Below are 23660 nucleotides of genomic sequence, written 5' to 3' on the forward strand. Positions count from 1 at the left end.
ACCGAGAGGTCGTTGGTTCAATTCCCGGTCAGGGCACATGCCCGGGTTTGGGGCTAGATCCCCAGTAGGGGGTGTGCAGCAGGCGGCCAATTGATGTTTCTCTCTCACTGATGTTTCTCTCTCCCTCTCCCTTTCTCTCGTTCTAAAATCAATAAGAATATATCTTTTTAAAAAGAATCCATTAAAGCATTTCTGGAGAGACCAGCAGCTATATAAGAATCCCTGGAGCCTTTTTTGTAAAGCTTGATCTGACTTTTTCCCTCAAATTCTCATTCAGAAGGCTAATCTAAAATTTCAGTCCCAAGGGTACATGTGGACAAGATGCTAAGATACATATTTGGGGCAGGAACATTCATATATCCTGGTCCTTTCAGCCCCGTTCTCAGCCACCACACCTAAATCCTGTACCAGGGATGCCAATGACATGCCCCAGAACAGCACCAATATGACAACCATTCCTTCCTTTCAAGAGGCATAATTAGTTGAAAAAATACTATTTCTGCTTCTCACCAAACAGTGCTTTCTTATAACCCGACAAGAAAAAGATACCACTGACTTCTACTTTGTCAGAAATAAATTCAGCCATACTGAAATATTTGAAAGATTAAATAATATGATGTCTTAGACTTAAAAAAAAATATTCCAGCAAAAAAAAAGGTGGTGGTAGGGGAACAGACAAAAGAAAAAGGGCAAAATGTTGATAATTATTAATTGATGGTTTCCCGTAATGTTCTCTTTACACTGGGGGATTCTTTTAAGTTTAAATTCCTTTAATTAGAAGCTAAAAACAAACTCGGTGTAAAACTGAACGATTTTGATCACTTTGTGCCATCAAACCTGAAAAAATTAAAATTAACAAATTTCAAAACTTAAAAGTCAGGTACTATACAAAATTTAAAAACCTCAAAACCTAAAAGTCAGGTACTATACTCCTTCATAGGTTGCCATCTCTCTACCTTACAGCCTATTAGCACACCTGAGAAAATATGCTCCAAAAGGCTTTTGATCTTAAAAAATAACTAAGGGCTAACATATTACTGCCAGTGCTTTCATTATTTCTGTTTTCATATCTTCTGCAAAGGTGGAAGCAATATAAGCCAGTATTCCATCCTCAGCAACACAGGTCTCTCTACTCATGGGGAGACCACACTCAAGTAACATCCTACTTCTTATGGAACGCAGAAGTTACTGAGCTGCAGTGAACACCTAAAAAAAATTTACCAGGGGGAAAAAAGGAAAAAGCCAGGAGACAGACTTTCTGCACTTGATTAATAAAAACATCTCAGGCGCTACTCCCATGAGAGACACTCTCCAATTCACTGAGGAATGGAAGGTTCTTATCTCAGCAAACTGTCCGTAGCCTGCAAAAATCAGTGTGGACTCAACTGTCCTAAAAAAGAAAAACAAAACAAACATTTGGTAAGTCTCCACGGGGTCATTTTCTTCCTCTCCTTTTCTGGAGACCAGTGTACCACCAAAACTGTTTATTTCACTCCCACCCCCTAAATTAGGTATAGGAGTAAAAGCAACAGATGGACATTAAATTTTGAGGTGCTATTAACTACTAGCAAGAATAGGAGAAGAAAAAATAAAGCTGGATAATCTAACTTTGTGAATATTTAAAAATCAAGATTAGTCTGGCATGAATTATTTCAAATAACCAAAATAATAGTTTAATTTGTTCAAATTGCAAATATAGCTAGTTAGAAATTAACAGCAAAGAAAAAAGGGGTTAAAATGTTAATGATATTAAATGGCAACAAATAGATTCTTGGATCGCAATCCACCGAGAGCCAGTGGTCATACCAATAAAATAAAAAGTGCAAAACCACTAATACTGAGTTTAGCAAATTCACCTAATACTTTGCTAGGGTTTGTATCCAGCCGCAGAATGGCCATAGCCAGGGGAATAGTCAACGTTATGTAATACTTGGAATCCTGGAGTAGGGGGAACTCAGGTAGTATTAAATAGATTCTCATAGCTTCAACATCTGGTGGTGAACTTGACAACTGAGGAATCAGGCAACTTTCAAAGCTGTTTAAGATCTGTATGAGAGAAAAGAGTATTGAGCAATTCAAGCATACATGAGATCCAGTTACCCTAACTCTAAATCATATCCTATTCGATAGATTTCTCAACTCTCACTCACGGTACGCACTGAGGACCTCCTACGAGCCAGGCACTGATCTAGGAGTTCAGAATACATCAGTGAAAAGAAAAGCCAAAGATCCTGCCCATGCAGGCCTTACACTCTGAAGGGGCATTTTCTTAGAAAGGTTTAGGCCAAAATGAAAGCTGAAGGTAGGTCAAATTCCCTGAATGAGTATTTTAGAATGAAGGTTGATACAAGACCTTTGCTTTTTCATCTTTTCCTTTCTCTTGAAAGTTGAATTATTACGATAAAAAATGCATTTTTAAACATGCACTTTGTCAACGTGAAGAACATACCTGTTCTAGAATGAGGGAATGCTGAGAGTTCATTAACTTCTCAAATAACACCCTAGTTGAGTTCAGGTCAATCCCAGGGATTTTGGGACTTGTTTTAAAATGTTCATCAATTCTAAACAAACAAAACCAAAAAAGTATATAAGAAAAACAAAGCAAACACTCTGAGAGGAATTATAAATAGGTAAACAAAACAGTTTATCCATACTGATCACATTTAAATTTGACCTGGTAGGCAATATGCATAAAAACATACACTTCGGGGAGTTGGACAAAACAAACCTCTCTGGAATCCCTTTTTCAAGATATTCTTAAAATTGTCGTCTTTTTTCCTTCCAGTCAAGGTACAAGGATCATCATTTCAATTTGAGGCCATCTTAAAGTTTGTAAGCAGTGTTATTTCCCTGATTTACTCTTGTGTTTTTTGCCTTTTTCTGTAATTGTACACTGAACAAGCTAGATGCTGTGCCCAGATGCAAAAAAAAAAAAAATCCTCTGTGCAAACTGGCGTGCTCATCAACAAGTGGCAGGTAGAACCTCCTTGTTTAAAGCCTTTCTTAACAAAGTTGTGGGGGGGTTTAAAATCAGATCTAAAACAAATACACCATTAATATCTCTCTTAGTTAACAAGAGACACAACGATATTCACCCAGGGACTAATTTCACTGCTACTGTTTTTAATTTCCTAGCTACTAATGATTTTTCAACCTTAAATAAAGTCTTAGGTCTTTTGGACTTAAAGAATGTCTCTCTTAAATGTCCACTCTTGAACATACCACATCTATAAATCACAAAAGAACTAGCTATTTTCAAAACAGGCTTCTGTTTATGAGTAATAGACACATTCAGATAGTCCTAACACCCTCTGACAGCAATGGTTTAATGTATAAAAACTAAGTTTCTAAGATTTTTAAAAAATCATAGTTATATGTATTGGAACCTAAATTGTCAAATCAAGAGGAGATGCTTGGGCTTTATGGGGTCTTTTGTTGTTGTTCTAAAAATAATTCTGCCCAAACAATAAAAGTTCATTCTGGTGTGTCATAGATAACTTTCCATATGCTTAGGTGTAATTTTGCTACCCTGTTAAGAATAAAAAAGACAAAAGATTTTATTTATATGTATTTATGCTTTGTAAAACTGGTCTTCATTTTAACTAGTTTCCTATGATGCATTCTGTATAAGCTGTAGGAGCAGGACTCCTAGAAAAAGCCCTGTTGAACCCGATATAATCCATGATCCTAAGGATGGATGACCTAACAAACATGGCTGAGAGCCATTCCCAACCTCCATAAAAGCTGTCTTCTAGAACAAGATTTCTCAGCCTTGATACTACTGACTTCTGAGGCTGGATAATTCTTCGTTAAGTGGGTGGGAGTGTGAGCTGCTTAGCAGCATCCCTGGCCTTTGCCTACTAGGTACCAGTAGTGTATCTTCCCCCGTTGTAACCAAAAATGGCACTGGACATTGCCAAATATCACTGGGGAAGCACAATCAGCCTGATTCAGAACCACTGTTCTAAAAGACCAAAATCAGCACAATAGAGAATAATTTTCCTTGGAGGAAAAGGCTAAGTATTGACTCAGAAATGAATTGGATAAGCTCATTCCAGCTGCCCTAATGATATAAGCAAATGACTTAGCAATCTTGAACTCACTGAAGAGAGTTTCTGAAGTAACCTCTTGCAACCCAATTGGGACATAATTTGGGTGGGATGGGGGAGTGGTATTCAAACACAGAAATGATGTCTAAGTCTTCTTGGGATTCTCATTTGCAAAAAAGTACTAAGAGATGGCCAGGACTTGGGATCACCAAAAATCAAAACCCATGACAAGACCCTTTTGCTGCATCAGGTTTCTGAGGGGTATATGTGCAGAAGGGATAAGGCCAAGACAAAAAACACTATATACTGTCTGGGAGTTCAGCCCAAATGTAATTTCCTGGTGAGCTGGGCTGGACCTCAGTCAACAAAGCCCTAAAGTCTCCTTGGGCCTTTCGCCTAAGCTCGCTCTTGTTGAGGAAAAAAAATCCTATGGGATAGCAAACCAAAGAATCTAAGGAGATTATTTAGAGAATTAAGAATTCAAGAATGAATATTGTACACATGGTAGTAGTAGTAACATTTTTAAATACATTTTAAAAATCTTACTTTTGATTACACCAGCTCTTTCTGAGACACAGCCTCTCTCTTTGGTAATCTGTTTCTCTGCCAACCAGGTATGTACTGTACCAGCATTGCCCTTTCTGATGTCCCCTAGCTCATCATTACTAGGCATTCCAGTTTCTGCACAAATCATCAGCTTATCCACTGAATTAAGGCCAATCACCATCAAAGAACATAAGTCCATCACAGCCTTTGCTGAGTAAGTATATGCATCACATATGGGTATTTTTCAAGACTCTAAGTTACTTACTTTTTCTCAAGAAAGCTTCCATTCCAACAGGCGGCAGAGGATAATATCTGAACAACACCACTGTTCAGAGAGAAAAAGGGAGGGAAGCTTTTAATAATTACAAATAGACAGTTATTTAAGTATCAGCAATAGATTAGACATCTAGTCTAAGGTTTCATTAACAGTTCTTTCTTACCCAGGTGAAGCCTTGGAAAACATACATTCATTTGCTTTAAAAAAAAACATTGTGTCACATCTCAAAATGGACAAGAGGTATATTTTCCATAAGTCATGTTAAAATAAAAAGAAAGCACCAAAACTACGGAAAGAAAAACCCTTGCACCTGGTAATGATCTTGAACATTCTTCTACCATCAACCTCAGACTCTCCCACCTCACCTCCAAATATGAAAACAAAATAAAACCAAAACAGAGAAGCTGTTATCGCCCAAGTACAAAAATTATCTTTGCAAATTAATAACTGAACAACCACTTCCTTCTATTTTGTTGCCCACTTGAGAAAGAAACTGAAAATAAGTGAAAGGAGTGTTTATTCCTATTACTTAGATTATACGTGTTCCGGGAAAATAGCTAGTATCCGAGGATCCAGAGTGAAATTGCTCGTCAGGAGCCCTGGACCCTCTTACTCAGTATAAGGAAAGGGAGGGAATGAAACAAATACATGGTTGAGGAGGCCGTTTCAGTCACTTCTACTAATAATAGACTCTGGGTCAGGAAAGATCTTCAGAGATCATTTCTTCCATCCTTTCATTTTATAAATAAGAACACTGAAAACTAGTAAAGTGTCATGGTTCCAGCAAAGTTGAGTTTACAGTCCACCCCACCCCTTCAACAGTGAGTCTAGTCCCCTTTCCCCTGCCACCTTCCAGCCTGAAATCCTCAGAATAAATACCTATTCTGAGGACAGTCAAAAGTTGCTCTAGGGCATTCCCAATGATGCCCTAGTGTGCCCCAAAGTTCAGACCCTGGTCATCTGCCCCATTACAATCCACATCATAAAGCCAGATGTATTATACACATTTCTGGAAAGACCACTGCTTAGTACACAGAGTGTGATTCATTCAATCCCAAGAATGAATGAGACTCTCTGCAGACAAATGGAAATGCTGAGGAAAACCAATGAAAAATGTATAACAATGTGCAGTAAAAAATTCTCCTTTAAGAATAAAATAAACTTGCCCGGCCAGGTGTGGTTCAGCGGTTGGGCGTCGACCTAGGATCCAGGAGATCAGGGTTCGATTCCCGGTCAGGGCACATGCCCGGGTTGCAGGCTCGATCCCCAGTTGGGGGCATGCAGGAGGCGGCCCATCAATGACTCTCATCATTGATGTTTCTCTCTCTCTCTCTCTCTCTCTCTCTCTCTCTCTCTCTCTCTCTGTGAAATCAATTAAGATATATTTAAAAAAAGAAAAAAATAAATAAAATAAACTTGACAAAAAGCCTCAATCTTTTTTACTATATTTTTTCCCTACTTGACAATGAATTACCATCTCAACTAACCATTTTGAACGTCAGAAATTATTCAGGTTAGGTAAGATAACAGCTGTCTTAGACTTAGGATGATTTGAAACACGCATATGCAGAAACCCTTGGGGTCAGTCAAACAACAGTAACAATGAGTTTTCTTAGCAGAAAGGCCAACTCAGACCTTAATCAGGATTTTTAAGCTCTGAACAAGGCAGGCTGAGGAATACAGTCTCTGAAAGAATGGAGGAACAACCTATTATGTTATTTTGGGTAAGAGCACCAAATCTTGAAATATGTGCAAAAAACTGATTCCCTAAAATGTAAAACACCATTTACATTCACAACCTCAATATGGAAGTAGAGAAAATCACTGAGAGAGAAGATTCTACTACACTTTGGGGAAAATAAAATAAAAACAAAGTCACATACTTGATTGTGTTTGCATTGTTGTGTTCTGAGAGTTTCTGTCTCCAAACTGCTATGGTTTCATCATTTATTAAACTGGTATAATGTGCTTGGTTCACAGTCCTGAAGTCAACAGCAGGAGAAGAATTCTGGAGGATTAAATATAACAGTAAAAATGAGAAATTAGGAAGAATGGATCTTTTTTCCTCTCCTTCCCCCAACATATTCTCCATTTTGTGTTTCACTTACTACAGGAGCTGGGGTGCACTGCCCAGATGGCCCCACCCTTCAGAATGGGAGCACTTACTCCCCCCACTGCTGAGAGTGTAAACTCCTGGCAGCTCCCAGCTGGGCTGCTCTCCAGAAGTTGCTTCACTCCTTCCACATCCCATGGCAGTTAGAGGTGTGGTACAAAGGCCCAGCCCCTTTGCCTCAACTCAGGCCTGGCTGAAGGGCCATCCCAACCTCAGAGCTCCCCAAGGATTGACTGGGGACTCAGTTATACTGACTGGCAGTTCAGCTTCTCCCTCTGCCCAATCCTGATTCCTTCATCCCAAGGAGATGTTGTTCTACCAGTGCACTCCCCCAGAAAACTTTCAGAACATAATCTGTCTCAGGGAAACCAACCCAAGATGACTTTACCAGACTTCTTGCCCCTCTGCTTTGAATCACTATAAGATCAAGGCTTTTAAGGTATTTAATCTTGTGCCATAACTATTCACTGAACTCCAACAAAATATATTACAAAAAAGTTGTTATAATCTATATTGCAAAGAATCTATAAAAATTTAATGCCTCTTAATTTCTTGCTCCAAGTACATAGCTATAAATTTATAAGAAAGGTGGCAAAAGGACATGTCAGTAATGGACTTAAAAACCCCAAATCCTGCCCAGCACTGTACATCCTTTATTCAGTGAGATTTTTAAAACGTAAGTACTTTTCTAAAATTTCCCTTTTTCAAATGATTTCCCCCCAAATCCTGTTCTTGATGTACAGCTATGAAAAGCTGGAAGTGCTTTATGCCTCCTACACTTGTCAGTAGAAAAGAGCGAAAAAGTAATATTAGAGCATTCATCCATCAATTCATAAAATGATTTTTTTCTCTCCTTTGTACCACACATAAAAACACAACTTTCAAAGTAAATTGTCTTGGTTCTTCCCATAGTTATGAATTAAGATATCATTACAAGGGAGAAGGAGAAGGGCATGTAACAAATCAGAGATGCTTGCCAAAGTTTTTGATCATCTGGTTCTTGACAGTTATTTTACTACAATGGCCACAGACATCTACTGAAAGAGCAAACGTGATCCTGAATTACATAGAGAAAAGTCGTAAGACAAGGTAGACATTTGAGCACATAGACACACCCTGTTTTAAAACCATTATTGTTACATAAATTTTAATTAATTCCCCCACTCATGGGTACAGCTGAACACAGACTCCAACACATACTTATAATAAAATATAGACATGGAATTATTTTCTCATTCTTCACTGTATGTCCAACTAATAAACCATAAATGCCTTAAATGAAGTACAATTTCAGAATTACCTCAAGACCTAAGAAAAAGCATCAGTTTTTTTCTAATCAATGTCTTCAATGTTTCTCAACTTTGGCTACACTTTGGGTCACCAGAGCATTCACAAATCCTGGCGGCCAAGTCACATTCTAGACCAATTCAATCAGAACCTCTACAGGCATCAGTGTTTTTTTAAGGCCTCCAGGTGATTTCAATGGGCAACCAAGGTTGAGAATAACTGTTCTAGGAAAAGGGGGATTATGTCACCTAGCAGGCTTTGAAAAGGACAGAAATACTCACTCGGGCTTTCTCTCTCTCTCTCTCACTCTCTCTCTCTCCCTCTCCCCCCCTTTCCCTTCCTCCCAACCACATTCCCTCTTAGTCCTATCGTCCAGGGAACAAAATGAAAAGAAAGGCTATGGTTTACACTCACTAAACTGCCAAGATCTAGGATCAAATGTAGCAAAGGAGTATCTGAACATAACTCCTCCCCTCCCTTCTTCCACCTCAGGCCTGGCATTAATGAGCCAGCATTTTACAAAAATGGAGCCTGTTACTACAAAGATGATGATCTCACTTATATATGGAATCTAAGGAACAAAATTAATTGACAAACAAGATAGGACCACAGATACGGAAGTATGAAACAGACTGACAGGTCTCAGAGGGAAGGAGGGCAGGGAGAAATCAACCAAAGAACTTATAAGCATATATGCATAGCCCATGGATACAGATAATAGACAGGTGAAGGCCTGGGGGGGGGGGATGGGTAGAGGGGGCAAAGGGGAAACAATGGAGGACATCTGTAATACTCTCAACAATAAAATAAATTTAAAAAAAATACAGACATTGTATGGACCAAGAAAAAAAAAGATGCTTTTTCTTGGTTAAGTGATTCTTCATGTGATATGGTAACAGGGTAAACATGATTTGATCAGTCTCTGTATCTAAACAAAAATCTATGGTTAACAGCTTAAGTAAAAGTGTATAGATTTCAATTTATATAAAAAAAAAAAAAAAAAAGAGGGACACCTTCCTAAGTAATATTCTATTTTTCTTTTTCTTTTCTTTGTTATCTTACATTTTTAATGCATACCACCCTTAACAGGTGTTTAAACTTTAACCTGCCCTGTTTCATTAACACTAGCCTACTTCACTTCCTTCTCATCAATGTTTTCTTTGCGAATCACAACAGTGTTAATTACATTAAGTTTAAAATTCAACTACAGCTTTTTTCCTCCCTGGCTGCTTGAGGATCAGCTGCCATCATAATGACACAGTAACTATCCAGACCAGGAAGTTCATGACCAATAGACTACTTCAGTGGAAACAAATAGCAGGTGTCCTTCACCCTGGGAAGGCAACAGGATCTAAGAAATTCAAGAAAAACTAGCCAAAATGTACAAGACCACAGCAGATGTCATCTTTGTATTTGGATTCAGAACCCATTTTGGTGGCAGTGAGACAAGTGGCTTTGGCATGATTTGTGATTCCTTAGATTGGGCAAAGAAAAATGAACTCGAACACAAGACTTGCAAGACATGCTCTGTTTGAGACGATGACCTGGAGAAAATAGTGAAGGAACACGGTACAGAACGAAGAAAGTCAGGAGGACTGCAAGGGCCAATGCTGAACTGGAAATTGGACAACAGAAGGAGTAGAGTCTTCAGTGACTTTATCTGTGGGGATTGCACAGATTTTTCATCAGAGGATTAATAAATTAAGAACTTTAAAAAAACACACGACATACAGGATGGGGCAAAAGTAGGTTTACAGCTGTGAATACCTGAAACAGAGTTTATTCTTATATTATTTCTTAATTTTAATTATTTATTAATTATTGTATTATTTTTTATATGAACAACTGTAAACCTACTTTTGCCCTATCCTATCTATCAGATAATGAATGTATTTATAAAAGGAAGGAAACAAAGTTTTATGCTGAATTATACAGGAAAAATACTTTTTGATATTTTGGGTATTATTCAAGTCTGTTCCTTAGAAATATGAATACTTCGAACTCTACTACTTATAGACAAAAAGCTGTCAACCTGCAGAGAGTTGGTGCTTTTCATACTTCACTTTATTGGCATCTCGAAGAAAGATAGAATAATCTCAGCTTTCCTCAAGATTTCTCTGTGAAGCACTGAAGCTGGGCCTAAAATAGGCCTAAAGCCAGAGTTCCAAATCACCCCACCTGGCAGCACTAAACAGAACTTTCTCCAGGCTACTGACCTGGAAAATATCTAAGTGTCAGTTTTAGCCATCCAATCTGCAGCCTCAGGCTCCACCACAACTTCTTCTACCAAAAGCACAGAATTATACTGGCTGGAAGGTAGAACGTTTCATATTTAAAGATGGCAAAATGTCAGACTGATGGGGAGAATTTGCAATTTGAAATTCTTTATTATCATCAATGCCCCTTCCCTGCTCCTCCAGGACAGGACAAGAATCAATGCACTGCGCTATGTCTGGTCTTCCCTAAATGCTTGTTGAATGAAAGTAGGGTTGGTGTGAAAGAGGAGAGGAGGGAGAGCACAAGAGTAGAAGAGAGAGCAGAGGACACAAAACAGTTCTGTGGTGCTGGTTTCAGACTGATTTTCCTTGTCCGGGAAGAGGGCGGTGAACCAAAAGCGCTGTTGCAGATTCCTGGGCCATCCGTGTTCTCCTTCCTGCAACCCTGAAAGACACTCACCCTCACTCTTCCCATCTGACCCACTACAGTGATGCAGGAGACAATACGAGGGAAAGCTTGGTGTGGTGCAATGAGCAGATTATAAATGAGAAAGGACAGCTCAATACTGGGGCATCTCTTCTATATTTAGTATATATTCAATCATGTAAAAAAAAACCCCACTGAGTTCTCAAGCACCTAGTATTTTCGCTACTTCAGGGGAAGGCCAAGACATGGGAAGTCAAATAATGCCAAAGTAAGTATGAACTCTCTAGGTCTCCTTAAATCTCTTTTGAAACAGATATAGATATAAATAATTTTAAATTATGAACTAGAACTCTATGAATTAAAATACCAGAAAAAAAATCTTGGTACTTGAAGGAAGCAAAATGAAGGTAACCTCCTCAAGGTTTAGTTTGCTTATTTTAGTAAGATAAATCGGTAGGAACAAAGAGTAACATGGCTCTTGTGTAGTCATTCATTTACTTTTCCATGCCGTTATTTATTAAAATAAATATGGGTTCACCATCATTCTACCCCCAAATAATAGTCAAAAGAAAATTTTACCTCATATTTGGAGCAAAGTACAAAAGTTTGGTCTCCTCCAGAGAAGATCTGCTTAACAATATGATATTTAAAGCGATCTGTCAAAAAAAATTTTCAACAGCATATTTTTCAATAATGAAAGTTTTTCCTTGATCCCTTTTCTAATATTCCAAAATATCCTTCACAGTGGTTTCCCATCCATTTTAATTATGTCGGGGAAAGAAAAACACCTTGTCTTCTGGCTCTCTGCCCAGGTCTGTATCTACTTCAATTAAAATAAATATATCAAATGGTAGCCTCCACTCTAACCCTACCTCCGCCCCCTCCCCAAATGCCAGCTAATGTTGACCTCGTTTCTATTTTCCATTCTAACTCTGTCATGCCACTGACCTGCAATTTAAAATGGTCGGTACTATAAACAGTAATATATGCCTAACAAATAATTCAACATTTGAGTGTGGTGATCCCTAACCCCTTTAGGATGAAGCTTGGCATATTAGGACCTGCATGTCCTACTCCCTGCTTTATCTACCATCACACTGTGTCCATGACGATCCTCTAATACCACCACACTGCTTTTATTTCTAATATAGTATCACACTATTTCATATCTCCGTGCCTTTTCATTCTACCACCACAAGAGCACACACTGTCTCCATGAATGGTGCCACCTAGAGCATAACCAGAACAGTGCTCCTGGAATTGTGCCATTCAGGTACTCACCACCCACTCCCTCACAGTCCTCTACCTGGCTAACTCCAAATCATCCTTTAAGACACAGTTCAATCTTCCTCTAACCGGAATACTCCTTGATGCCTTCCTCTGTGCTCCCACATTACCATGAAGGTTCCTAAAACCACAGCATTTACCAAAATAAATTGAAATTTACCTACTTAGGTTATAAAATCATTTTGGCAAACATTGTAGCACAAATTTATGATTATATAAGTTAGGTTGTAATTAAACTTCAAATATTTGGGTTTCAAATTAACCTATAAAACACCTGAGTGTTCAAAGTTGGTATATTTTTTAAACATATGCATTCCTAGCATAAGTACAATACCTTGAGAGAGAGAAATTTACAAATGACAGAGAGGACACCAAGCCATTCTTTCACTTTTAGGATCATCGCCAAAACAAAATTCCTGTTTACTTTATATTTTAAGTTCTACATTTTTAGATGTTCATATATTCACTTCACAAATATTACTGAGTGAAAAGTCTGTGCCAGGCCCTGTGCTACAAGCTAGGTTTACAAAGAAGACGACTCAGTCCCTGTCCTTACATTTCATATAATCCAATGTGTCACTTTATAGTCTTCAAAATTCATTATTAAATTATGTTTCTTTTAATGACTCTCCAGCTCCATTTCAGCCTCTGGATTTAATAAATTCATACTGAGCGACCACCTTATTTTGATTTCCAATGAAATGGACACTGTGCTATTTAATTATTTTTTAAGGAAAGGAAAAAAATATCATAAAAAGAAATTGTGTCATGTTATGACCAAACTAGTAATAGCAAAGGGAAGTAACATAGTATAAGCAATATGAGCACAGGCTTTAGAATGGAGCAGATCTGGGTTTAAATCCTACCCCATAATCTGTGTGATCTTGGACAAGTTACTTAACTTCCTTAAGACTCAAGTTTCCTCATCCCCAGCATGAGGATAACAATCACTAGTTCTTAAAGTTATTGAGTGCTTAGCATACTAACGGAACTTGGTTAAGCATTCAATAAATACAAGTTTTCATTATTAGCAATAATAATTAAAATTTTTACAATACCACCAAGGTTCTTGGGCCCAAAGGAACATTTTCTGCTTTATTCTTTAGGATCTCAACTATAGAGCCTCATACATAGTCAGTGCTCGAATATTTGTTGATCAATATTAAAAGAAAATACCTCATATTCATTCCCTCAAAAGACCTCAAGGGAAAAATAGAAACATATTCTCTAAACAATTGTTTTTATCATTTAAAATATCATTAAATTCTAATGAAAATCACTCTTACCAGCTCTGGCTGAAAGCTGGCCACTATGGGCAGCCCAGTAACCTTTCACAGGAGATGGGCACTTAACATTGCAAGTGTGTCCAGTTCCTAATTGACCTCTTGCTCCACAACCAAATGCATAGATGAGTCCAGAAGAAGGCACGAAGGCAAGGGTGTGTTGTCTGGGGAAATATAATTCAAAATAATTACTGAATTATGGATATACACTGAGACTGATTTTTAATGTCCACATGTGAGCACATCAATTCCTAGGCATGCCCATCCTTCTATGTGGCTCTTTCTGCCATAGCTGGCTCTCCATAATATTATCCTTCTCTGATGCTCTCAGTCATGGGGAGGATGGCAAGACTTGGAAAGAGCTGGATGGCCTGCTGCATTTGGCCTTTAGAATGAGAGGGAAGAAGAAGGGTGGGCAGGCTCTCTCACTTTCCTTTCTTCATGTCTTCCCCACATTCTGCTACTCTTTATCCCAAAAGAAGTCTAATGTCCCCATGTTGCTCTACTTATCTAAAACCCTTCCTTGTGCCAAGCCGGCATGGTTGAGAAGTTGAGCATCGATCTACAATCCAGGAGATCGGGGTTCGATTCCTGGTCAGGGCACATGCCCAGGTTGCGGGCCCGATCCCCAGTAGGGGGCGTGCAAGAGGCAGCCGATCAGTGACTCTCTCATCATTGATATTTCTATCTCTCTCCCTCTCCCTTCCTCTCTCTGAAATAAATAAAGACATAGTTTTTAAAAAATAAATAAATACATACATACATACATAAATAAATAAATAAATACCTTCCTTGCCACACTCTGCTCAGCTCCAACCCTCTCCAAACTTTCACCATAGGTGTATGATGCAGCTAAGATTTCTTAAAATAATGGTGGATAGGTCTAACCACATTCTCCACCACTACAAGACAAGACCTATTTCTGGATCTTAATATATACTAGTAAGCTCTTAGGAGCAAGCACTCACCTGCCACAAGCAATCTGAGTTACTTCACTGCCCATCAGCTCTAGAACTCTCCTTGGATTAACCTCATCATTCATGGAATCATGTCCAAGTTGCCCACAGGAACCAGCACCAAAGGTAAACACACCTCCACTCTAACAAGGAACAAACATCACATGACTGCACTGTATCGCTGAGTTTGAGTACACTCCTCTCAATCCTTCTGTATACAAAATTCATATCACAGTGGTCTACAAAAACACTATGCTCACCTGATACTTAGCCAAGATCACTTCTTTGGAATGTTCATTAAATTAAAAAAATAATAATAAAGGAACTTAAGATTATATCTTTATGGAACAAAGACAGCACTGCTCAAGGGAATATGTGCCAACTATAAATTTTGAAAATTGTATAAAAGTACAATGATGTATTAGGAAGCAAAACAAAAAAAAGAGAAACAAAGAAATAGGTGAAATGAGATGAGTGCATCATCATTTATATATAAAAAATTAAATGCTCTACAAATTCCTTGGTAAATAAGATACATTTTTAACAGCTATACTTGAACAAACGCTAAAGCATTTTATTAAAGTGAATCTATAATAGTATTTGTTCAACATGAAAACAATTTTCACTCTTTCTAGATGTGACTGTTTAATAAGTAAAAGAAATAGGTTGATAAATTTAAAATATTAATTACATTGCTCTTTTCTACATACAGGGTGGGGTAAAAGTAGGTTTACAGTTGTTCATAAAGAAAGTAATACAGTAATTAATAACTAATAATACAAGAATAAACTGTGGTTTGGGTACTCAATACTTTAAATCTACTTTTGCCCCACCCTGTATTTAAACAGCTTATTTTAAAGGAACATAGAATGTTGCTACATATACTATATTTTAAGGTTATTTACACTGAACTATTTTTAAACACCATCACTACTCTCTCTAAAAAACACTATCAAAAATAATTAATCAGTGATAATCATCCATCTCATACCCAGCACCAAAGCATCACAAAACCAACCAGAATACTCCAGAGTCCCTTACTTTTGTGAGGACTGCTGTGTGCTCTTCTCCACAACTAATATAGACAACTTTTTGTGTTCGTAAGAGTTTCACATGGCAAGGAGACTCTCGATCTAGAATAAGATAAATATTAGAATGTCACTACTATTTGCCCTTGAGATGAAATATATATACCTATCTTAGCATGAATTTGGGTCCCCCTGGATGGCTGACTCACATATTCACCTTCCTGCCTGCATCTCCATTTGGATGTCCAACAGACACCTCATTTTTAACATATCTAAAACCCAACTCATGGTTTCCCCACACTCCCCAACTCTGCCCACCTACCTCCCGCCTGTACCTTGCCACATACAGCTTTCCTCCTTTCATAAATGGTAACTTTGTCCTTTCAGCTTTTCCTCTATTTAAAACCACACATCCAGCAGGGAACAAAATAGATACAAAATCTGACTTTACTCCCTCTACCTCCAACCTGGTCTTCCAGCTTCCCTCTGGACCCACTACAGCCAAAGTCAAGAGAAATAAATCACTCCTCTCCTCAAAACCCTCACTGAGAGACAAAGCCAAAATCCCAACCCCTGCCCTACCGGGCCCTCCATGATTGACCTACACTGCCTGTCTTACCTCCAGCTCTGCAACTCTTCCCCTGGCTCACTCCACTCTTGAGCACACCCCGGATCTTCCTACATCAAGCCTTTACTCACCCTTTTCCCTTTGACTAGATCATTCTTTGCCCAGATATCCATGTTTCATTTCTTACCTGACTTCCTACAGGGCTCTGCTCAAACATCCTCTTACCAGAGATGCCCTCCCTGACCACCATATGTAAAAGAGGAAACCTTTCTCTCAAGCCCCTGACATGCTATATTACTGATTTGTTTGTGCCCGCCTACTACATGCAATCTTCACTAAGTCAAGGTGTTATCTGCTTTGTTCACTGCTGCACCTTTAATACCTAACATTGGTCCAGCACATAGTAAATCCTCAAGAAACATGTATCAAACAAATGAATGTGTTTTTTAACCAAAGAGGTGCATATGAAGAGTTTACCTACCTTCTTCATCACTGAGCCCTAGCTGCCCTGCATTATTCATCCCCCAGCCAAAAACAGCTCCTGAGAGAGACAGGGCAAAGCTGTGGGCCCCTCCTGCAGCCACCTGAGCCAGCGGGATCCCCTCCAGGGACCTCACCCTCTGAGGGCTGGCTTGGGAGGGAAACTCCTTCCCCAGGCCCAGCTGTCCATGGCTGTTCTTTCCCCAGGTGAAGAACTGACCATCTGAAATAAAAACAGGATAACTGGTATTACTGGTATTACCAAAATTGATACAAGTTCTATTCATAAAAACGATCTCCTTAGAATAATACAGTTGCCCAGTAGGGTTTGTTAGTTGACCTCAAACATACACCAAATCCGCCCAAGAGCAAGGGAGCAGACACTTCATGCTTTAAGACTGTCATAACCAAAACTCCCACTGTCATAACAACAGAAAGATAAGCTGAGCTATACTATTCTTCAAAGGCTATTAACATTTATACAAATAAGAAATCAACTGTTTAAAGTCAACTCAGTTTTGAACAGGCCAATTACCAGGCTTAGATCCACTAAGCAAGCTGAACTATTCTGACCACCCAAGACCATGGGACCCAGGACTTCATGAGGTCCACCTATGAACCGGATTACACCACAGAGCATCAAACAGGACACGTTAGTGTAGACTTCCTTCAAATTTATTCTAACATAGAATACAGTATTATTTGTTGGCTTAGGTATTATCTCTAACTCCTTCTTTTTCACTTATTGGGGTGCCCAAGAGTGGAATGGAGCTTGATAGTGAGCTATCGCTAAGAAAAACCAATCTTCTGCATGCTCCAATGCTCAAGAACACTTGGGCACAGTCCTGCCTGCTGCTCACCTTCCCTTGCAAGAGAAATGGAGCAGCTACGACGACCACCTTCTTCATCATTCACACCCTGGAAAAAGGAAGGGTGCCTGAGAACTGCCACTGTCCCACCACAGGAATGCACAGACTCTACCCAGTTAATTAAAGGTTTCCAGTTAGATAACATCACACAAAAAAAGCAAAGAGAACTGGTTGCAAAATTAACATAATATTAGCATATATTTCAATGTTACATTACCAGCTGCAAGAGCCAAGCAATGCCAGTTGCCACAGGAAACTTGTAATATTGTCTGCTGGTTCAGCTTTTGTATTAACCTAAAACAGAAAAGACTTTATTCTTAAGAATGACAGTCACAAACAATATTCCCAACTAAATAAAATATTTGTAATAAATAACATCATCATTCCTAAAAGACTTTCAAAAATCAAATATATAATCTTACATGATATAATTCTATTTGATCTTTCACTATCCTGATGTCTCTTATGTACTATTTAAAAACAAACAAACAGAAAAACAACTTCTGCACTTAAACCCATTACTATACCCTGTTAATTGCCACCTGTCATCTCCAATTCAGGGACAAATAGAGTAAAGCTACAGAAGAGAGTTCCCTAAGAATATGGCTGGTGTCTGAATGGCTTTCAAAATGAGGGCAATGCCATCCATGACCCAGAAATTCCACTTCTGAGTATACATCCAAAAGAACTGAAAGAGTCCCAAAGAGATATTTGTACATCCACGTTCACAGTAGCATCATTCACAATGGCCAAAGGGTAAAAGCAACTCAAGTGTCCATCAACAGATGAGTGAACGAAGTATGGCATATAAATGGAATATTAATCAGCCTTTAAAAGAAAGGAAATTCTGTCTGGCCTGTGTGGTTCAGTGGTTGAGCATCCACCCATGCACTAAGAGGTCACCAGTTCGATTACCAGTGAAGGCACATGCCCAGTAGGGGGCGTGCAGGAAGCAGCAGATCAATGTTTCTCTCTCATTGATATTTCTTCTCTCTCTCTCTCTCTCTCTCCTTTCCCCTCTCTCTAAAATCAATAAAAACATATTAAAAAAAAAAACAACAAAACAAAAAAACAGAAATTCTGATACATGCTACAACATGGACAAAACTTGAGGATATTATGCTAAGTGAAATTAGCTAGTCACAAAAAGACAAATACTGTATGATATGATTCCACTTATGAGGTGCCTAGTGTAGCCAAATTCACAGAAACAAAGTAAAATGGTGTTTGCCAGGGGTTCAGGGGAGGAGAAATGGGGAGTAGTTGTTTAATGGGTACAGAATTTAATTTTTGCAAGATAAAGTTCTGAAGATTGGTCACATTGTTTAATGTGAATATACTTAACACTACTAAACTGTATACTTAAAAATGGTTAAGATGACAAATTTTATGTTATGTGTATTTTACCACAATTAAAAATAATAATAAGGGCAATGCCCCCCAAACCCCTGATCTCATGATTACTTTTCAAATTGCATTCCTCTTGCTTGCTCAAGTGAAAGACAGATAAGAACAGTACCTAGTTCACAGGGGGTAGTGAGAATTAAATAAAAATAATCCATGTAAAGTGATTTGCACTGCTCAGCAGAGTTGCGCAGCCTGGGAATATCTCCTGCTTTCTATTTTAATAGTTCATAAGTTGCCATATTCCTGTTTATTAAGTGTATGCATAGAAACAAAGGAGTCAGATGGACATGCTCTTGGGAGTGGGCTATTTTAGGAAATAGGGGCAGGGATTAGTTTGGTAACTATTGCTTTTGTCAATGTTTGATTTTCTCAGATATAAAAAAGTTAAGCCCTGGCCCGGTAAGGTTCAATTGATTGAGCATCATCACATGCACTGAAGGGTAGCATTCAAGTCCCAGTCAGGGCACATGCCCAGGCTGAGGGCTTGATCCCTGGTTGAGGTGCGTGAGGGAGGCAGCCAATCAATGTTTCTCTCTCTCTCTGTCTCTCTCTCCCTCTCCCTTCCTCTCTCTCTGAAATTAATAAAAACATATTTTAAAAAAAAGTTAAAGGAGAGTTCACATGTGCATTTAGTACCAAAAAGCACCCAACTATTTTTTATTGAGATAACTGTAGATTCACATGCAGTTGCAAGAAATAATAAGAGATCCCTTGTATACTAGTCTAGTTTTCTCCAATGTTGACATTTTGCAAAGCTGCAGTGTAATATCATAACCAGGATACTGACATTAATAAAATCTGCCAATCTTATTCCTATTTCCCCAGTTTTATCTGTACTCATTTCTGAGTGTGTATTAATATGTATCTGCCACCATAGTTAAGATAATGAACAGTCCCAACACCACAAGGATTCCTGGTGGTGTACTTTTATAACTACTCCTTCCGTCCCCTATCCCTAGGTCCTAGCAATCACTAACCTGTCCTCCATCTCTAAAATTTTGTCATTTCAAGAATGGAATCATACAGTAGGTAACCTTCTAGGATTGGTTTTTCCTCCACTCAGAATAATCCCCTGGACATTCATCTAAGTTGCTGTATGTATCAATAGTTGTTATAACCCCACTATTTTTTAAAATTGGAAAATGCATTATTGCCTAGGAGACCAATGTTTCAGAAACTTTATGCAGCAACAGCCCCTTTTCCTGACCAGTTTCCACTCAAATTTCCCACAATTCTTCCTTTACGGGTCACCATTGCCCCGTCACAACCTTCACAATCGCAGTTACAGATAGGAAGCAGGTCAAAAGGACAAAAATAAATAATAGGGAAATTATGTCCTTGAACTAGGGAGAAGAGGATATTATATATACAGGGCATCCCCCCAAAAAATGTAGACACACTTCAACAGCTGATGGTTCAACTGATGTTTCTTTCTTTTCAGATTTAATCCACTGAAATTAATAATTATTCAAAGTGTGTATATATTTTGGGGGGACAGCCTGTATACACACACACACACACACACACATATTTATACTGTGTTTTATCTACTCAGCTCATCTATCCTCCCAATAACTTTGTAAAGGTACACAATACATAACTCCATTTTTAAATCAGGAAATTGAAGGTTAGATAAGTTAATTTGCCAAGGTCACTCCCCTAATAAGTAACAGAGCCAGTATTAGTATTTGAGGCTATTCGACTTCAAAGCTATATTACCTTCCACAATACTAAGATATTACTTAATGAACTTATTATTTTAATTAAGTTATAATATAAAATTATACACAAACCTAAGTCTCAAAAGTCATCCATAATTTAGACATGGCTAATGAAAATTAAATTGCTACTTTAACACAGATTACTTCATTTTTAGAAATGAAATGCCACTAAAAGTCTTTGATTCTTTAGCATCAACAAATGAAATACTTTTGTCATTAATGTTATAAATCTTTTCCACAACTTCATTAAAATATAGCACCCCTTTTTTCTTATTGTCACTCTCCCTCTTCCCCCAAAATTAAATTAACTTTTAAAAGTAATGAACCCAAGACATTACCTGTTCTAAATCAGGAAGTGAATCAAATCACTCTTACCTCCATGTTCCTCTTTTCCTTAAAACAGCTTTGATTAAAAAGACAAAAATCTAAGAAGAGCAAAAAGAAAGAGGGAGAAGAATATATTGTCCTTTAAAGGGGACAATAATTGGGCAGGGTCCAAAGAGAGGCCATTTATTAAACAGACTTGTGCTGAGCAATGTATGTGCTGGGCACCCTTAGTAATGGTGATGCTAAAGTGAATACTCCAGGTCTCCTGCCATCAAGAGCTCCCAGCTTTGTACTAAAGATAGTCATTAAATAAATAATTACAAAAAAGGTGACAAGTGCTACAATGGGGTATGTGTATATTTGTAGTATAAAGGAACAGGAATTAAATGGTGAAAATAAATTGGTGGCCTCTTTGATCATTAAGAACCCTCAACAAACTGGCATGCCACCCCCAAAAAGTCCACTTGAAAGTAACTTCAATATTTTGGATATTTTTTAAGTGGTGAAGCACCTGTTAGATATTTAATTAAATCATTTAAGATTTAGAAACAAATATTTAAAAGACTCAAAACCACTGTGTTAGTATTTGTGTGTTAAACAGTTTATGCATATTTGGTATTTTAGCTGTTCTTAATGCTTAAAGTAATTTGGCCTATTATTAGACTAGCAGGTCAGCCTTGTGACTCTAGTTTAAAGTGCTTAATTGAGTAATTGATTTAGGCTTGCAATTTTAAGTTAAAGGTTATTAAGTCCAGCATGTGAAAAGATGCTTTTTTTTAAATTCAAAAATGTATCGAGTTCCAAGCACTCTGCGAGCAATTAGGCTACTAGAATAAAGTACATTCCCAAACTACTCACATTTTTTAATTTGAGATACACGCGTCTATAAATAATTATGATTTTTGTGACAAGTACTGGAACAGTATACGGCACAGCAGTGGCACAAAAGAGAAGCAATTAAATGAAGAAAGCAGAAACTAAAGCAAGATGTCTAACAAAGCAACAGCAGGAAATAATATTTACAACAAGTGACATCTGAAAACTCAAGATTCCTTTTTGTGACATTCTTACCTGGGCACTGCCACCGAATCCTCAGTAGTCATGAGTCCCAGTTGACCATCACTCCCTGCACCCCAAGAAAAGAGCTGGCCCCGGTCACTGAGGGCCAGACTGTGGGACTCGCCACAAGCCACATGGACAATGTGCTGATCTGCCAACGCTCCAATTTGCTCTGAAAGAGACCAAACCAAAGGTGGAAAATGTACAGCCCAGAAACAGGAATTACATAGAATTATCTTCCTAGGTAGTTTTGTTTTTCAAAGAGAACCACTAAATCTGCATATTTATAGTAGAGATAATAAATTTTATATGTTTCTAAAAGCTGTCAATTTAGACCCCTGCTATACTGGGCAGCACACACACCTATAGCAGCACACACATCTCAGATGGTCCCTCATGTGCATGGACTGGGGAGGGAGCATTCTAGGAGGGGGTCTCATTGTTCCCAGGCAGAATTTTACTCAATCCTACTGCTTTTAGCCTCATTTTCACTCATATTTGGGCCTCTCTGGTTCAACCCTCCTAGAATGCTCCCTCCTCAATCCTGAAAAACACCTTTCTCCCCTCTTCCAGAACACAGTCGCATATACATCCAACCAGGAGATAAGAGGATTTCTCTCATAACACTGGCCCAAGAGACCCACAGATACTAACATTTGTGGGTACTCCAATGAAATACCCAACTTCCCACTAGTTAACAAGAATTGCCCACACGTAGCTTCACTCGCATTTTGGTACTTCACTCTTAAATATAAAAGGCTGGCCAAGGAGCACCATATATTTGAGGGAAAGCATAATGTGAAAGATAAAGAGGAAAACAAACAGGAAAGAAATGAACTCTAAAGAAAAGGATCATGCAGGGAGCAGAAAAAAAAATTTTAAGTCATTAGAGAAAGAGAAGACAGGTAACATTCAAACATTTAGAAAGCAAACAAACAAAATTACCTTGAAAAATGAAAATATGGCAACATAAATTTAAAGGAAAAACCTTCAAAAGCAGAATAAGAAATTAGAATTGAAGAAATTTTCTAAGAAATAGAACAAAAAAGCAAAGAACAAAACGGAGAAGGGAAAAAAAAGAAACAAATGAGGGAGTTATTCTAAAGGGTACAATAACAAAAAAGAACTCCAAAAAGAGAATAGAAAATATGCATATATGCATAACCCATGGACACAGACAATAGTGTGGGGAAGAAGGGGAGTATAGGGGGGAAGGGAGTCAATGTGGGGGGAAAAAGGGGGACATCTGTAATACTTTCAACAATAAAGATAAATTTTAAAAAGAGAGAGAATGGAAAAAACACAAGTTAGAAAACGTCAAAGAAGAAAAACAAGATTTCTCATTACTTAAGTACATGAGTTTTACATTGTAAAGACCTAGTAAGGACTCAGAATAATGACTGATAAAAGACCGACTTCAGAGTACCTCATCTTGAAATTTCAGAACACCAACAAAGATTCTAAAAGTTCTCAAAAGAAAGGAGTTTATATACAACAGAACGGAGATTAGAATGGCATCAGATTTCTCAAAAGCAATACTGTAAACTAGAAGACAATGGAGCAATGCCTTCACAATTCTGAAGGAAAATGACTTCCAACTGAGAAGTCTATACTTAGCCAACCCTGAATCAAATATGAGGGGGGAAAAAGAACAACTTTCAGGCATGTAAGGCTCTCAAAATATTTTACTTCCCAAGCTGCCTATCTCAGAAGTTACCAAAAGATCATGCCTCCAAAACAAAGATTCAGGAAACAAAAAT

General features: G+C 38.1%; 1 protein-coding gene across 2 annotated transcripts in view; it reads right to left on the reverse strand.

Annotated features, from left to right (window-relative positions):
* HERC3 (HECT and RLD domain containing E3 ubiquitin protein ligase 3) overlaps positions 1–23660 on the reverse strand; it is a 104717-nt gene that overhangs the window by 42743 nt on the left and 38314 nt on the right. For both annotated transcript variants that reach the window (XM_087826596.1, XM_016203230.2), the window contains 11 exons: positions 21913–22072; positions 17604–17680; positions 16519–16740; positions 15483–15574; positions 14454–14584; positions 13489–13649; positions 11495–11571; positions 6756–6880; positions 4861–4920; positions 2450–2561; positions 1857–2046 (listed from right to left, as the gene is read on the reverse strand). In XM_087826596.1, the coding sequence (XP_087682722.1) occupies positions 1857–2046; positions 2450–2561; positions 4861–4920; positions 6756–6880; positions 11495–11571; positions 13489–13649; positions 14454–14584; positions 15483–15574; positions 16519–16740; positions 17604–17680; positions 21913–22072 (1407 nt within the window). The remainder of the gene's footprint in view (positions 1–1856; positions 2047–2449; positions 2562–4860; positions 4921–6755; positions 6881–11494; positions 11572–13488; positions 13650–14453; positions 14585–15482; positions 15575–16518; positions 16741–17603; positions 17681–21912; positions 22073–23660) is intronic.

Source organism: Miniopterus natalensis, chromosome 1 (genome assembly GCF_054644295.1).
Source record: "Miniopterus natalensis isolate mMinNat1 chromosome 1, mMinNat1.hap1, whole genome shotgun sequence".
Classification (NCBI taxonomy): domain Eukaryota; kingdom Metazoa; phylum Chordata; class Mammalia; order Chiroptera; family Miniopteridae; genus Miniopterus; species Miniopterus natalensis.